The sequence below is a fragment of the Pithys albifrons genome, chromosome 2 (assembly GCF_047495875.1).
Source record: "Pithys albifrons albifrons isolate INPA30051 chromosome 2, PitAlb_v1, whole genome shotgun sequence".
NCBI classification, from domain to species: Eukaryota; Metazoa; Chordata; class Aves; order Passeriformes; family Thamnophilidae; genus Pithys; species Pithys albifrons.
This window is the reverse complement of record NC_092459.1, coordinates 118408924-118424995: the sequence shown is the minus strand read 5'-3', so window position 1 is coordinate 118424995 and position 16072 is coordinate 118408924. Positions and strand designations below refer to the sequence as shown.

At 57.4% G+C, this 16072-nt stretch overlaps 3 protein-coding genes across 4 annotated transcripts in view; 2 read left to right on the top strand and 1 right to left on the bottom strand.

The window, feature by feature from the left end:
• CFAP61 (cilia and flagella associated protein 61) overlaps positions 1-9441 on the top strand; it is a 93612-nt gene extending 84171 nt beyond the window's left edge. For both annotated transcript variants that reach the window (XM_071547584.1, XM_071547583.1), the window contains exons 25-27: positions 159-249; positions 2709-2850; positions 9333-9441. In XM_071547584.1, the coding sequence (XP_071403685.1) occupies positions 159-249; positions 2709-2850; positions 9333-9352 (253 nt within the window). In that variant the 3' untranslated portion in view covers positions 9353-9441. The remainder of the gene's footprint in view (positions 1-158; positions 250-2708; positions 2851-9332) is intronic.
• Positions 4383-6564, top strand: INSM1 (INSM transcriptional repressor 1). Its single transcript, XM_071548117.1, is given in 2 exon segments — positions 4383-4424; positions 4426-6564. Coding segments are annotated over 2 exon segments (1419 nt in total). The 3' UTR covers positions 5803-6564.
• Positions 9442-14678: 5237 nt separating the features above from the next.
• The window catches only part of RALGAPA2 (Ral GTPase activating protein catalytic subunit alpha 2), a 99866-nt gene continuing 98472 nt past the window's right edge, over positions 14679-16072 (bottom strand). Inside the window, exon 40 of the mRNA XM_071547582.1 lies at positions 14679-14727. The gene's annotated coding sequence lies outside the window, so the exon portion shown is untranslated. The remainder of the gene's footprint in view (positions 14728-16072) is intronic.

The following is a 16072-nucleotide window of genomic DNA, read 5'->3' as shown; positions in this document are numbered from 1 at the left end:
AGAATTGATTGACCATGCTGTTACAGGAGGCATTTTATGAACAAACGATCGTGATGGGTCCAGAACTGTAATTTATAAAGGCAAAAAAGCAGGTAAATACTTTATTAGTGGTTAATGAGAGGTTCACAAGATAACTAAATTTCTTCTTTTTTATCCAGCTACTTCAGGGAACCTTGGTCCATGGCCATCTATCACGATCGGTTTATTGATCTGCAGAAGGAACTGCGCCAAATACTGATGTCGGAACAGGTAAGAAAAATGACTGGCGAGTGCATTTTATTATTTAGGTAATTTGTTAGTGTTGTTCACTTCTGTTTCTTCTCCCATCTTTCTCCTGGTTCTGTTTAGCTCTCTCCTCTGAGCAGCCTGTGCACCTCACAGGGAGGGTCACCAAGTACAGCACATCATTCAGTTTTGTTGTTTGGGCACATTCTCAAATCTGCCATAGAACTTGAAGTCGTTTGTTTTCCTTCACAGCATTTCTGCATTATTCCTGCAATGTAGTACAAGTACCCAGTGGAATCTGGAGGCTGGCTTGTCCAGCTGTCCCCTTGGGGGTTAGCAGTGTTCCCTAACAGGAACACTCCACAGGACAGCCTACACCTGATTCAGCTGAGCCCAGGGTAAATGGCTTGTGTAGCCCAAAGAGTGAAAGCAACTGGCTTTTTCAGTAATATGTGGATTTCCTGAATAAGGGTGAAATTGAAACGTTTGCTAGTGCTGTTTACAGCCTTGGCCTCAGCACCACAGACAGGGGCACAAACCCTCGGCAGCGTGGAACTTCTCCTGCCCAAAATGCAAAGCCACTGCACTCCACGGGAAGGACTGTTAATGGCAAGTGTCCAGCAGCCCCTGGAGCTGCCTCCCCCACCCCAGGAGGGACTTCTGGCTGATCCCAAACAGAACTTGAGCTCTGATTTCTGTGCTTCCAACTCACTACCCTGCCCTGCTCACACTGCTTTTGCCTTTGTTTAACCCGTGTCGCTCTGGGTGACAGCCGTGGGCTTTAGGGACGTGCTCACAGTTCTCAACTGTGCAGAAACCAGACAGAGCCGAGTGTAAATGGTGGCAGGAGGAGGGGAGGCTCCTGCCAGTGGCTTGCCCATCTCCAGGGCCCAAACTGCCGTGTCCCAGCTGTGGCCACACGCACGCCCGGCCCTGCCTCCTCCCACAAGGGCTTCAGGCAATTTGCCTCCTGTTGTCCTGACCCAGAAAGTGCCTTGATGCACTTTAATTTAGATTCTCTTGAAAGACATTGATGAAAGAAAATGAGGTTCTGTGCAGAATGGAGGGCCTGACGTGAAGTGTTTTTCTTGCCATCGTTCAATCACATTTTGCACGCTCCAAGTATGAACACCTTCAGAAAGAGGGGAATTGGTGTCCTACAAATTAGGGACTCACTTGCCTTACAGTGTCCTTGTGACAGCAGTCCTGACACACAGTCCCTCTGCAGACTGGAAGCAGGTCTGTGAGTCAGGATTGCTCACATGGATGTAGGTGATGGTATCTGCATCTGAATGCAAATTAGGGGGTTTGGATTTTCATTTGGATTTTTTTTCACCATGATTTTAACTACATTTACTACAGGAGATTTTAACTATATTTACTAAATACCATATTTATGTGTTTTCATTGGGTGTTCCTTCTGGGCATGTTGCCAGATACAGATTAGGTACCCTGTGCTTATGGAATCTCTCTTAAATGCCTCAGGACTGGTTGTATTTCTCTACGGAGTAAGAGACCTACTGTCTTTGCTTCCTGTTGCTCATATTCCAGCTCACTTCAGCATGCAGAAAAATTGCTAATGATATGTAAAAATGATAGAAAAAACACCCCTTTGAAAGAGACGTTTAAGAACTGTGAGTGTAAGTGCACAGGAGTCAGACATTTCTGGTTACAGTTTCCAGAGAAACTGGAAATCAGTGTCATGCAATGGGGGTAATATTTGCAGAAATGTTTGCTTGTAGAAGCCATCGCTGCATAGAAAGGCCAGTTCCGGCGGGGCCAGGGACTGTGCGCTCAGCCCGTGTATTGAAACTGTCACCAAGGCTGCCCTGGCGGCGCGGGGTGTGTTTACCCCTCGGGGATCACAGCCATGTGTTTGTGCCGCCGTGCGCGGCTCGGGCGATGCAAACATGCAGATGGTGGGGCCGGGGTCTGCACCCCCCTCAGCTGTTGGATGCTGCCGCACGGCGAGGGCACACGTGCCGCGCCAGACCTGCCGGAACAGGCACTTGGCCTCCGTCAGGAGTAACGTCTCCAGCTGCAGCTGGGGGTGCAGACCCGGTTAAAAGTCACAGTAAATTGGGCGTGGGGTGGGGAATTCCTCTGGCTAAACACCTCGGACAGTCCCTGTCCGGGACAGCCGGGGCTTCCACGCAGGTTCAGTTCCACACAACCCCTGCACCTGCGGTCTGTCATTTGGGAGGGAGGGATGAACAAACAGCCGGGGCTCCGCCGGCCCAGGGTGCGCTCGGTGCAACCCGCGCGAGCCTCACTTCGTGCTCACAGCCCATCGCGTACCAGCACCGACGCGTTTTGGGGCCGTTTTCGGGTCCCGCCGCCACGCTCCGCATCCCCGGTGCGTGTGCCGAGCCCGGTTCGGCGTCAGGTGCGCGGGCAGTGCCCCGAGCCCGGTTCGGAGTCTGACGGGTCTGTGTTGTGTGCCCCGTGCCCGGTTCGGAGTCTGACGGGTCTGTGTGTTGCAGGTGCCCGGGCAATGCCCCACCGCCGAGCAGAGCCCCGGCCCGCCCGCGCTGCGGGAGCCCGTCCTGCGCTTCCTGCGCCGCCACCGCGCGCTGCTGCCCATGTACGCCCCGACCGACCCCTACAGACCTCGGCCGGAGGCAGGTGAGACACGGGGGGGTGGGGTGGGGGGGCTCGCTGTGCGGCCCGGAGGGATGCGGGGCGCGGCGCTCGGTGTGCAGCCCCTTGGGAGAAAGGGAGCTCGGGAGGCAGCCCCGCCGGGGGAAGGGAAGGGGCTCTCGGTGTGCAGCCCCGCCGAGGGAAGGGGAAGGAGCGCTCGGCGTGCAGCCCCGCCGAGGGAAGGGGAAGGAGCGCTCAGCGTGCAGCCCCGCCGAGGGAAGGGGAAGGAGGGCTCGGTGTGCAGCCCCGCCGGGGGAAGGGAAGGGAAGGGTCTCTCGGTGTGCAGCCCGCCAGGGGCAGGGTCTCTCGGTGTGCAGCCCCGCCGGGGGAAGGAAAGGGAAGGGGCTCTGGTTGAGCAGCCCGCCGGGGGCCGGCGGCGCGTGCCCGCAGCTGTATGCTAATGTCCCGCGGGCAGCCCGCCCGCCCCGCCCCGCCGCACGCCTGTCCCACCGGGCGGGCGGAGCGGCCCCCCCGCCGCCTGCCCGCCCCGCCGGGGGGGTGTCCGGGGGAGCGGCGGCCCCGGCCCCGCTGCTGCCGCCCTTTGTGCGGGCGGGCGCGCAGCTTTATGCTAATGCGGCGCACAAAGGCGCGCGTGCCGCCCGCGTGCCCCGCGCCCCCCACAAAGGGCCCGGCGGGGGGGCTGCCCCCGGCCCCGCCACCTGCGGGGCAGCGCCGAACCCCCGCGCACGGCCCCGCACCAAGGGCCGCGGACAAAGGGCCGCGGGAGCGGGATCGCGGCCCGGGGGTCGCCCCGCGGCGGCTGCACCTGCCGCGGCCGGGCCGGCGGGACCGGCACCTCGCGGCGCATCCTCGGGGGCTCCGGCCGTGTCTGCCTCGACCACCGCCGCGGCGTGCGGGGTTGTGCGGGAGCACGGGTGGCTCGGACACGCTGCCCGTCCCCTGCCGCGCTTCATGGGGACCGCGGGCCTCGCGTAACAGGTCCGGGTACCGCCGGCCCAGCCCGGCCCCGCAGCAGCGCGGGGATGCTCCGCTCTCGGAGCTGCGGGCTCGGCCAGGGCCCGTTCGTGATTCCTCCTGCTCGTTAGACCCGTTGTTGGGCACCCGCTGCCGCTGATGGGCAGCACTGCCGGGGTAGCCCCGCGCCCCTCTGTGCCGCCGCTTTCGCCTCCTCCTGCGCCGAGCTCCCCGCGAAGCGGCCCGTGCTCCGTGCCGGGCTCTCGGTACCGGGGCCGGACGGTGCACCGTGCCGGGCTCCCGGTACCAGGAGTGGCCGGTGCTCCGTGCTGGGCTCCCGGTGCCGATGCCGGTGCCGGGCGGTGCATCGCGTGCCGTTCCCAGCTGGCGGGCGGGCGGCAGCACCTCCCGATCTCGATCCAGCTCCCACCCCATCCCATCCCACCCCATGGCGGGGGGCGGCACACAAAGGCCGCGCGTGCCGCGGGCGGGGCCGGGCCGGGCCGGGGGCGGGTCCGGGCGTGTGCCGGGCCGGGCTCAGGTGCGGCCGCTCCGCCGCCGCCGCCGCTGATTGGCCCTCGCGGCCGCCGCCGGCACGAACAATGGCCCCGGCCCGCTTAAAGGCGGCGGCGGCCGCGCCGCGGGCAGAGCGAGAGAGCGAGGAGCCTCCGCCGCGGCCGCCGCCGGCCCGGAGCCGGCAACAAGATGCCCCGGGGCTTCCTGGTGAAGCGCAGCCGGCGGCCCACGCCCGTGTCGTACCGGGCGCGCTGCTGCCGCGAGGCCGCCGCTCCGCCGCCCGCCGGTGCCGCCCCGCCGCCCTGCCCCGCCGCGCCGCCGCGCCCGCCGCAGGACTCGCCGCCGCCCGTGCCCTTCGGGACGCCCGATGCCGCCGTGCAGGCGCTGTACAGCCCCACGCGGCCCGTCAGCAGAGACAAGTATCTGGAGCGCGGCTTCAGCCTGGGCTCGCCCGTGTCCGCCGAGTCCTTCCCCGCCCCGGCCGTGCCCGGCACCATGGACCCGCTCCTGTTCGCCCCGGCCGAGCTCAAGCTCTGGGCCGCCGCCGGCCACGTCGAGCCGCCCGCCGCGCAACCTGGCCCCGGCCCCGGCGGAGCCCCCGCGCCCCCCGGCCCGGCCGCGCCGCCCCCCTCGGGCCGCCCTCCGCCCAACAAGCGCCCGCCGGGCGCGGCCGAGCCCGGCCGGCACAAGGCCCCGTCGGGGAAGAAGACGAAGGCGATCCGCAAGCTGACCTTCGAGGACGAGGTGACCACCTCGCCCGTGCTGGGGCTGCGCATCAAGGAGGGCCCGGTGGAGGCGCCGGCCAAGGCGCGGGGCGGCTGCGCCCGCCCGCTGGGCGAGTTCATCTGCCAGCTCTGCAAGGAGGAGTACGGGGATCCCTTCGCGCTGGCGCAGCACCGCTGCTCCCGCATCGTGCGGGTGGAGTACCGCTGTCCCGAGTGCGACAAGGTCTTCTCCTGCCCCGCCAACCTCGCCTCGCACCGCCGCTGGCACAAGCCGCGCCCGCCCGCCGCCAAGGGTGGCCCCGAGGCGGGCCGGGCACCAGCACCGGCCCCGGCCCCGGCCCCGGCGGAGGAGCCGCCGAAGGAGGCGAGCGGCGGCAGCGGCAGCGAGCGGGACACGCCGAGCCCCGGCGGAGCCTCGGAGGCGGGCTCCGAGGAGGGGCTGTACGAGTGCCCCCGCTGCGCCAAGCGGTTCCGCCGGCAAGCCTACCTGCGCAAGCACCTGCTGGGGCACAGCGCCCCGGCCCCCGGCCCCGAGCCTGCCGCCGAGGAGCCGCCCGCCGCCGAGTGTCGCCTCTGCCCCGTCTGCGGGGAGACCTTCCCCAGCAAGAGCAGCCAGGAGCGGCACCTGCGCCTCCTCCACGCCGCCCAGGTCTTCCCCTGCAAGTACTGCCCGGCCACCTTCTACAGCTCTCCCGGCCTCACCCGGCACATCAACAAGTGCCATCCGTCGGAGAACCGGCAGGTCATCCTGCTCCAGGTGCCGCTGCGTCCCGCCTGCTGAGCCGCCCGTGCCTTCCCCGCCGCCCCGCGCCGCTCCCCCGGGGCCGCTACACGATTAGCTTTAATACGGCTTGTGACCTGCTGGAATCTGGCTTTACACTTACCTTCCCGGGGTCTCTCTCTTCTTCTTTTTTTTTTTTTCTTTTGTTTCTTTCTTTATTCTTTTTTTTCTGTTTCTTTTTTTGTCGTTGTTCCTTCACTCCGATTTTTATCGATGTGAACAGATCAAACTGCTCAAGAGAAACGAGCGTTTCCTTTAGTGTAGCCACAAATGCCTTGACTCTGCTGTTGATGGTCTCCAGAAAATGCTGTAGAAACTGCCTTAACTGTGACATGCCAACTTTCTGTTTCTGTTCGTTTTGCCCTTACTAAGGTAGCTCATGAGTTGACTATCTGTATATGTTGGTTTGAGTAATTATGTTATTTATTCGTTATTTATTTATATTAATTATGAAGATTGATATTATTTGATTGCAGATATTCTAATGTGCTTTTTTTGTCTCCCCGCCTGCCATTTCACTGTGCGTTTTAGAAGATCTTTTTTTCTAAAGGGATCTGCTAAAAAGGTTTTAACTTTTATACCTAGAATAACACATGATCTTAACCATTTTATCCCGTGCAACCAACAGCTCTTACTTTTAGATGCAATCTCTTTTTCTACACACATTATTTTCTTAACTGTTAGCTATTTATAGAGTGCTTCAATAGAACTGTTTCAACTGTATAATTATTTACTATTCAAATAAAATATTTTCAAATTCAAGTGTGCCCCCACCCCTGCTGTGTCTCCCTGCCGGGCTGGCCCCGGGGCCTCTGGGCGGGCTGGACCCGGCTTTGCGCCAGCGGGCAGGGACCCTCTGTGGGCACAGCCTGCTCTGCACCGTTTGGTGAGATTAATTGCAAAGGAATTAAAAGGAGGAGAAGAGCAGGGTGTGGCGTGGCCGGTCCGGGGCAAGACTACCTTGCTGAGCAAGGGGGTCCCCTGGCCTGGGCTGCACCCTCAACCCTGCCCCTGGCCCAGCTGGCACCGGGCACAGCCTGCCCTGTGCTCTGCTCCTGGGGACCTGCCGTGGAAGGTGTTGCAGGGAGGACATGAGGAGGGGCAGCACTTTAGAGTGGAGCACTCGGAGCTGTCCTTGCCTGGGAGGGCTGAGCTGTTGGTGGGGTGGCTCCCGGTGTGCTCAGCACCAAGGGCTGGGAGGCAGGGGCTCGGTGGAGCACTTGCATCCCACCTTGGCCGTGAGCTGTGGAGCCTGGTGCATGGAATGCCAGGTGTCTGCATGTCTCCTGGCAGGGCTGGAGCCTGCTCCTGCCTGGTCCCTCTGCCCTGCTCTGGGATTTCTGCAGCACCCTTCAATAACTATATATATGTATAAGTATATACAGCTCTCCGGGGCTTGTGTCTGTACACGGGAGTCGCGTGGTTTTGGTCAAAAAGTGGTTTCATAATTTCTTTTAGTGAAAATTGTTGTACTATCTGTGTAAGCGAGGAAGGTGTGTGCTGGGTGTTTGACCCCTCTCGCAGACAGCTGTTGCAGTGCCCCTGCAGAGTCTCCCCCTTTGCCAGCAGGAGAAGCCATGGAGCCAACTCCATGCCATGTTCCTCTGCTTGGCAGCCCCAGGTGCAAATCGCTGCTCCCAGACTGGTGTGTGAGGGCTCAGGGCGGGCCTTGGGGCTGCCCCGTCTCAGGGATGGCAACGCCTTTGAGGCTTTGGCTCACAGGAGGAGGTTTCCAACCCGTTTCTGCCATCTTTTCTCACCTAAAGGTTCCTGTCTGAGATTTGGCTGATTCACTGTGGGAAAGGAGTTTCCTGTAGGGAAGTTTACCAGGAAATGTCTGAGTATTTTTTGATACAGCAAAGCTTGTAGAGAAAGATCATCTTTCTGGAGAAAATTTATTTTTTTTCTTGTTCAGTCAGGCTAAGCAGGAACAGTGTGGGTACACTGCTGCTGTCTTGATTCCTAGGAAACCAACTTGGTGATGCCAGGACTGACTCAGGCCTAGGCAAAGCTGTGGTTTTAGCTGTAAATCGATACACTGGCACTGCCACAGCCTGAGAGACACAGGCAGCAAAACATGCCTGACAAGAGGTGTGGTTTTGCTCTTCCTGGCTTCCCTGGCCTCGGAAAGCCCCAGATCCTGGGCTGCCATGGGCTGTGCCACAGCTGGCCCCAGGCCAGGCTCTCCACTCCCCAGGGGGACTCTGCTAACACACATGGCCGTCCTCTCATGCCACTGGCCGCTGTTTCCAGAGCGGTGCCCAGCACACCCTCACCCCAGAGGCTCCATCCACACCATCCCAGCAGTGCCCCTGCTGAAATCCGTGCTCAAAGCCTGTGACACCACAAGCCACAAAACAACAGCTTCACACTGATACCCATTTTCTAATAGTCAGGTAAATCCATGTCTGTCCCAGCAGGAATCAGGTAAAATTTGTTGGGGCCAGAAGAATTTCCCAGGTTTGTGGAACTGTCTGTGCCTGCTGCACAAACCAGAGCCTTCCTCCTCTCCGAGCACAGCAAGAGCCAAATGCATGGTCTGGAATGGACTGAGCACCCAGAAAGGGGCCAGGGAGATGAATTACAGGAACCTGCAGGGTCCTGAGAAATGCAGCACAGGCACCATCCCTGCCCCATGGGCACGGAGCTGCTGAGGAGCTGGGTGAGCTGCTCTTGCCCACAGGGGATGAGTCTCTGGAGGCTGCTTGCCCCCTTCCTGTAGGATTTTAGCAATTTTTGGTACCAACACCATGGTCCCTCAAAGGCACCAGTGCTGTGAGGCACTTGCTGTAAGGACTCACTGGGAAACACAGCTGGGCACAGCTTGTTTTTGGGGGTCCTGCCCAACACCTCCCAGTCTATTTCTTGGATGGGCAGTGGGGAGATGTCCATGGGGTTGGGGCAAGCCCAGAAACAGGGTAAGGATTGGGCTGTTGCCTCAGATTTCAAAACTCTTCCTCACACAAACCTGTTTTTAAAACATGCGTTGCTGTTAATGAGCTGGGAAATGGCTTGTGGAGTCACAGGTGTTTCTGCCTGTTTGCTGCAGGACATGCAGTGCCACGGGGTGTTGTGGGGTGTCGTGGGGTGCTGGTGCCAACACGCTCCCTGCCCCATTGCTCCCGGGTCAGCACTGCTGGGTCGCTGTGAGTGTCTGGGGCTGAATGGGACGGGAGTTTCCTGAGGCACCGGGAGGCTGCCCTGGGGAAGGACTCGGGTGTGCAGGCACATCCTGCACATTGCATTCAAACACCTCAAGTCCTTCCAGGCAGATAGAAAGCCTCATCAGGGCTTTAAATGGCTTTAATTAAATTTGGTTTACAATGCACACAACAGAGGTCTGCCTCTGGCAACATTTGATAGGTTAATCAGAGAGATGGATGTGCCCAGCGCTGCCCCGGAGGGGCTCTGGGCACCTCCAGGCTCGGCCCTCAGAAAGCTGGTACCGAGTCCCAGTGCTGGGCTGCTCAGCCCTGCAGTGCCTGGCGAGGGCACACCCGGCCCTGCTCTGACTGTGCCGTTATCTTCAGCGCAGGCACAGAGGGACTGAAGCCAGGCAGAGCTGGGCATGGCACCTGCGACCCCACCCCGGCACCGGGACCCTCCTCGGAGCGCATCCCCCCCACACGGTAACTGGGACGTTATTCCAACAGCAGGTCTGGTTCCATCCCCTGTTCCTCTGGGAAAAGCACCACTCTTTGTAAGCACTAATAAAGACCCCTTGCAGCTCAGAAGGCGCAGGTACGAACAGCTCGGCCCCAGCGGGGCTCCCCAGCCTGTTCTGGGCACTGGGGAGGGTGATTGACATGACAGGGAGGAGTTGAGGCAGAGCGAAGGCTCTCCCGGTGCTGCAGCGGGTACCGGGGTGGGACCTGGGGGAGAAGGCACATGGCTCTGCTGCAGGTCAGAACAGGTTCTCCTTCCTCAGGGTATGGGGCCACAGTGTCCTTTTATTGTCTCCTTTTACAGTTTTTCATAGTAGGTTACCTGTATTACACCACCAGTGAAAAGATAAATGTGAGGAAAATGCTGTACAGCAGCAGGAGCTGAGCTAGGAGGTTTCCATTTAGTTTTACACACACAGAGGAAATTCAGAATTTATTATGTACAATACATTATATTTTACATTTGCCCATCCCTGGAAGTGTTCAAGACCAGGTTGGATGGGGCTTGGAGCAACCTGGTCTAGTGGAAGTTTCCATGCCCATAGCAGGGCAGTGGAACAAGATGGGCTTTAAGGTCCCTTCTAAACCAAACTAGTCTGAGACTCTGTGATAAAATAAACACTATATTCCTTTTATAGCAGTATATCCTATAATCTATAAAAGTATTCTTAGGACTATGTAGTCCAGTGTGTATCACACATAGTATATCTATGCATATTATATAATATATACTAATATATGATGTTTGTTTTATATTGTCTATCAGACAATGCATATTAGAATACATTATATCCAGGGCATACTATCATATATGCACTATAGATAATTGCTGATACATTACCAGTATTTATGCATGAAACACTGCTGTCTGTCTTACAGAGTGTTTGTTTCCTCAGCTCTGCAGCCCTGGTTTGTGTGCTCTGAGGGCAGAGGGCAGAGGGCACTGGGGTGTGCAGAGGGGCACACACACAGGCACTGTACATACATGTCACACATGACCTAAAATAGTATTTATTGTATGTACACAGTGCATTGAATAATCTGTGATGCATATTATATATGTGAAAAATATTGTCCCATGTATTATATTACATTAGGTTATATAGAATTCATACATTGCTGATATATTATAAAAGAAATTATACTGCATATATATGCACACAGTATTACAGCTTGTAATGTTATAGTTTATACAGTGATATGTACACACAGCTAAATTATACAGCAGGGATGCAAGCATAGATAAACATATATAATATATATGGAACATGTATATACATAATTTATAAGCCCTATTTGTATAAAATTACTAAATTTATATTGAATGTTAATATTCTAAAACAAGTCTTAATAAGATATAGTATATAGTGCATATATAATACATTGTGTATTATATGTCACATTATATAACTTATACCTATAGATCATAGATTGCATGTATTGTTCTTAATGTAATCACATATGCACATTGTATTTGTGTGTATTTAAGTAGCTATAATATATATCCAATTTAAACATAAAAACATATACAGTAGGAAATGTTAGATAGATAATTAGAGGTACTATAGCATATGATATATGGAACATAAGATGACACAGATAATATATTTTGTATAGAGAACATATTAACAGATATAAACATGTTAGGCATCCTCCTAAGGCTGACAGAAGGTGGAATTAGATTGGGTATTGGCAAGGAATCCTTCCCTGTGAGGGTGGCAGGCCCTGGCACAGGTTGCCCAGAGAAGCTGTGGCTGCCCCATCCCTGGAAGTGTCCAAGGCCAGGGTGGAGCAGCCTGGGCTGGTGGGAGGTGACCCTGCCCATGGCAGGGGTGGCACTGGGTGGGCTTTAAGGTTCCTTCCCATCCACACCATCCTATGATTCCATGGTAAGTATAAACTAGTCTATATATTATTATTTAATTTTATTAATTAATGTAATTTTTGTTCCTGCCCCAGCCCCATGTTCCTGCCCCACGCTGTGCCAACTCTGCTGCTCACTCCTGTCCCCCCCGCCCCTGTGTCCCCCCAGCACTGTGGGGCAGGAGCTGGATGGGGGGGATGCCGGGGCTGTGGGGCAGGAGCTGGATGGGGGGGATGCCAGGGCTGTGGGGCAGGAGCTGGATGGGGGGGTGCCAGGGCTGGGCTGTGCTGGGCGCTCAGCCCATGTGCCATGTGGGAGCTGGGCAGGAGCCACGTGTTGATGTTCCTGGCAGCCCCGGCACTGCGCCGGCCCTGCGCCCGCCTGCTGATGGGGCAGTGGGTCCACACAGCTGCACAGCCCCAACCCAAGGGGCACAGGCACCATCCTGCTCACAGTGATGCCAGTGCAGTGGCTGAGCACTGTGACCCCTTGTCTAGAGAGGTGGCTCCTGCTGCCTCTGCATTTCCACAGGACAGTGGCAGGTGGTGGGCCTGGGACAGGGATCCCCCTCAGGAAAGGTGGGTGCAAGTGGCTGGGCCCCAAGGCATTGCAGGGAAGCAGCTCATGGCCGTGGTGTCTGGGGGTCTCTGAGGGTCTGTCGTTGAACTCAGCACTCACTGAGCCCCCTCAGCACTGTGGGGAGGGCTGGGCTGGCAGGAGGTGCCCACCCTGCAGAGTGGTGACTGTGTCTGGTGCCCATGGTGGTCATGGTGTGGTACAAACACCTCAAGAACACTCAGGTCTGGGAGCGCCGTGGCTGGTTCCACACCCAGCAACTGTTCCTGGAGCTGCAGCCTCAGCACTGAGGTACGGCAGAATCTGCACCGGTGCTGCAGGACGGCAGAATCTGCACCGGTGCTGCGGGACGGCAGAATCTGCACCGGTGCTGTGGGACGGCAGAATCTGCACCGGTGCCGCAGGATGGCAGAATCTGCACTGGTGCCGCGGTATAGCACAATCTGCACCGGTGCTGTGGGACGGCAGAATCTGCACCCTTGTCACGGGACGGCAGAACCTGCACTGGTGCCGCGGGATGGCAGAATCTGCACCGGTGCCGTGGTATGGCAGAATGTGCACCAGTGCCGTGGGATGGCAGAATCTGCACCGGTGCCGCAGTATGGCAGAATGTGCACCAGTGCCATGGGATGGCAGAATCTGCACCAGTGCCGTGGGATGGCAGAATCTGCACCAGTGCCGTGGAATGGCAGAATCCGCACCGGTGCCGTGGGACGGCAGAATCTGCACCGGTGCCGTGGGATGGCAGAATCCGCACCGGTGCCATGGGACGGCAGAATCCGCACCGGTGCTGCGGTATCGCAGAATCTGTACCAGTGCCACTGTCACCGCGCCGTGTGCAGCAGTGAGACCGTTCCTGCTGTGTGTGAGCCTGCCCTGCACACCCTCAGCAGCCCAGACAGCTCCACGTGGCACTGGCAGGGTGCAGAGCTACCACCGCCATCACCAGAGGCAGAGCCAACCGTCAGCCCAGACCCAGCACTCCGGCCCAGCCGCTGCACACACCATGCAGGTAACACACCTTCTGTTGCTCTTTGGAGATATTTTATTGTGAGCAAAGATTTATTAAGTTTGTGAGGGGTAACAGAGTGGCTTTGTCATCCAGTTCAGGGTGCAGAACCACAGCTGAGTTTGTACAAATTAATAGGCTTTTGACATCAAGAAAACACTATTTTGTCAGTGTTTTAATTCTTCCCTGAATTAGAGATGCATATTGCTCTAATGAGAAATGGCTCCTTACTCAGAAGGATGCCTTTGAAATTATTTCAGACCAGCTACTGGATAACTCAGGGCCAGGCAGCCTTGCCGGTCCAGCCCTGGAAGTAAAATAAATTAAAATACAAGTTTTATATTCTAAGTTCCTTCACCGACACAAAATCAGTAGAAAGCAAAACCCAAATGTGAGGCAGAAAATCAGCCCAGCCATCCGAGCCCTGAGTGACGGATGCTCCTTCCTGCAGCTGTGCCGGGTGGGTTCCCATCAGCTCTGCTGGCTCCGGCTCCTGCTCCAGGGGTGCTGGGGCTGAGCTGCTGCTGCCCCTCAGGCACTGAGCCCACGGCAGACACGGGGCCACCTTGGCACCGCTGGCCAGGGCTGAGCAGCGTCCTGTGCGCACGGGATGGGCCGGGCTGGCAGACACACAGACAGACAGACAAAACACCAAGTACAAGTGCAAAAACAAACGGGGGCCCAGTGGGGCATTTCCCCAAAAATGAAATCCCTTCACTTACAGCAAGTCCCATTCCACTGGGAGGTGTGCGTGGGAGCAACTGAACACCAACAGGACGTGGCTCTGTGGCTGTGTGATCTTGGAATTCTGTTGTTTTATAACACTGGGGATTTAGCTCTAAAAATTGTCACCCCCTACAAACCTACGACACGTGTAGACTGAAACACATCACCTACTGACAACACGAGTTTTGCTCACTACCCCAGGTGCCAGGAGGGCTCTGCACATCTCCAGAAGCCAGATGTGCTGTCCTGTGGCCAGAGATGGGTCACAGCCTGCCACCCTGCTGGGACAAGCTGAGGGAGACACCCAGTTCTTCACACTGTGCTGGGAAGGGGTCATGGCAGGAGTGTGGCTTTTGCTCTTCAGAAAGGGATTTGGTTATTTTTCTAGGCAGTAGCACAGGGTGCAGCCCTCGCACACAGCACAGCAGGAGCCACAGCACCCCCACAGCAGGGGACACCACACACCCCATGGAGGGCCCACAGTGCTCCTGCAGCAGCAGGGACTGGAGAGCTGCTCCCTCATCCACCTGTGCTACCTGGCTGGTCACAGGAAAACCTCTACTTAGGCAGAATTCCCGAGTGCACAGGTAAGTGCTGCCTGGAATGTCTAAAGCGATGCTCTAAGCGTACATTAAATAACCGGTTTCAGTGCTGGTTCACAACCTGTTGCTGCGGCGCCAGCGCCTGTGCCTAGGGCCTTGGGCCCCTCGCTCAGCTGGTGACAGTGCCATGCTGATGGTGACACAGGTGACACCTAATCACCGGCCATGTCTGTCCCAGGCAGGGAATGGCAATCACAGAGTGAACCCCGTCAGACGTGCTCACCCCAGGCTGCCCCTGTGTGGTGGCAGTCCATACCTGCTGTGTGTGCAGGTGCCCTGGCTGCCCTGCCGGGGCTCCGTGCCCCAGGGCTCCTCCGTGCCCCAGGGCTCAGCTGGCAGCCTTGCCGAGGGCGCTGGCAGAGCGGCGCAGCCTCCCCGGGGCTCTGCTCCTGCAGGCGCGGGGCAGGGTGGGCGAGGGCGGCTCCGCCAGCTCGAGGCCAATGGTGACAGTGAGGTCAGCGCTTGCACTTGTGGTGAGGCAGCCTGGAAAAGAGCAGGCAGAGACAGAACAGGTCAGGACAAACAGCTGGTGTGCTTTGGAATAACCGCATGGCACAGCCCCTCCCCTCCCCTCTGCCCAGTTACTCCTGGGGATCACTCAGGTGAACTGGACATTTATGGGAGGAATTTGGCCAGGCACCTGAGGAGCTGTGACATATTGCACTTTCCAGGGATTTCTCTTTGCCAGCTCCCAGGAGTGAGGAGCAGCCAGGCTGTGGTGCCCAGGTGAGTGCAGGGCCCATTGGCATCAGTCCCTGCTGGTCTGCACAGCCCCCAGTGGCTCCCAGTGCTGCTGCAGCCCCATGGGATGGGAGGAGGATACTCCCATCCTGCTCACTCAAACCTCCAACAAACACACATAAAATAATTCTGTGTGGGTTATATAAATTGGTTTTTTTGCTGTGTACAGCAAAAAAGAGCTAAGCAACTCTTCAGTCTGTTACAGAGCTGGAAATGAACTTCCTCAGCATGAGGGCTGGCATGAAACTCCCTGGAAGATGTCTGGTGTCTCTGATTAAAAAACCCTAAAGAATCACAATTTCTTCCAACTCCACTATGTGACAGGACACCCGTACCCTCGTTACTGATGCCTCATGGCCAACACTGAAGGGTCTCGGCGGGTGTAGGTGTGTGGGGTCACACATGGGCTGTTCATCACCTGGAGTTCCACCTCAGTTGTTCCCACAGGCCTGTACAACCAAAGGCCTGGCCTGCCCGGGCTGGCTGAGGGGGAACAGGTGAGCACAGGGCCTTTAACTGAGACACAAATGGCCAAAGCTGGGGGCAGCTGCTGCCAGGGACACCCCCTGCCCTGCTCCTGCTGCTGGGGGTCTGACCTGTCCCAAGGTGTCCCAGGGGAACAGCATTCTTAAACCATGCTGCAATTCTCTCCCTAAGTGCAGTTTTTTATTACAGGTGGGAGGGAGGAACAGCCTTGCAGGCAGGTGGGGAGAGGCTGTGAGCCCACACCAAAGGGAGGTGACAGTGCCACTCCCTCTGAACTCCAGAGGGATGGTTGTGTTTTGCAGCACAGACCTATTTCCACTTCAACGACCGGCTCCATTCTCAGCCTGTGCCTTTATTTCCTTTATTCACTGCTACTTCCTGTGCCTGGCCAGTCCAGGACTCTTTAATCCTCCCTTTAGCTTTCCTAGCCCAGGGGACTCCCAGACATGCACGAGACACCCCAAAGGCCAGGCAGGGCCGTGGCTGCAGCTGCCCATGGCTGAGCCGCCCCTCGGGCACAGGTGAGCACTGGACAGGTGGGATGTGGCCCTGGGGCAGCACAGCACGGTGGCAGGATGAGCCCTCAGCCCCTGGCCCAGGA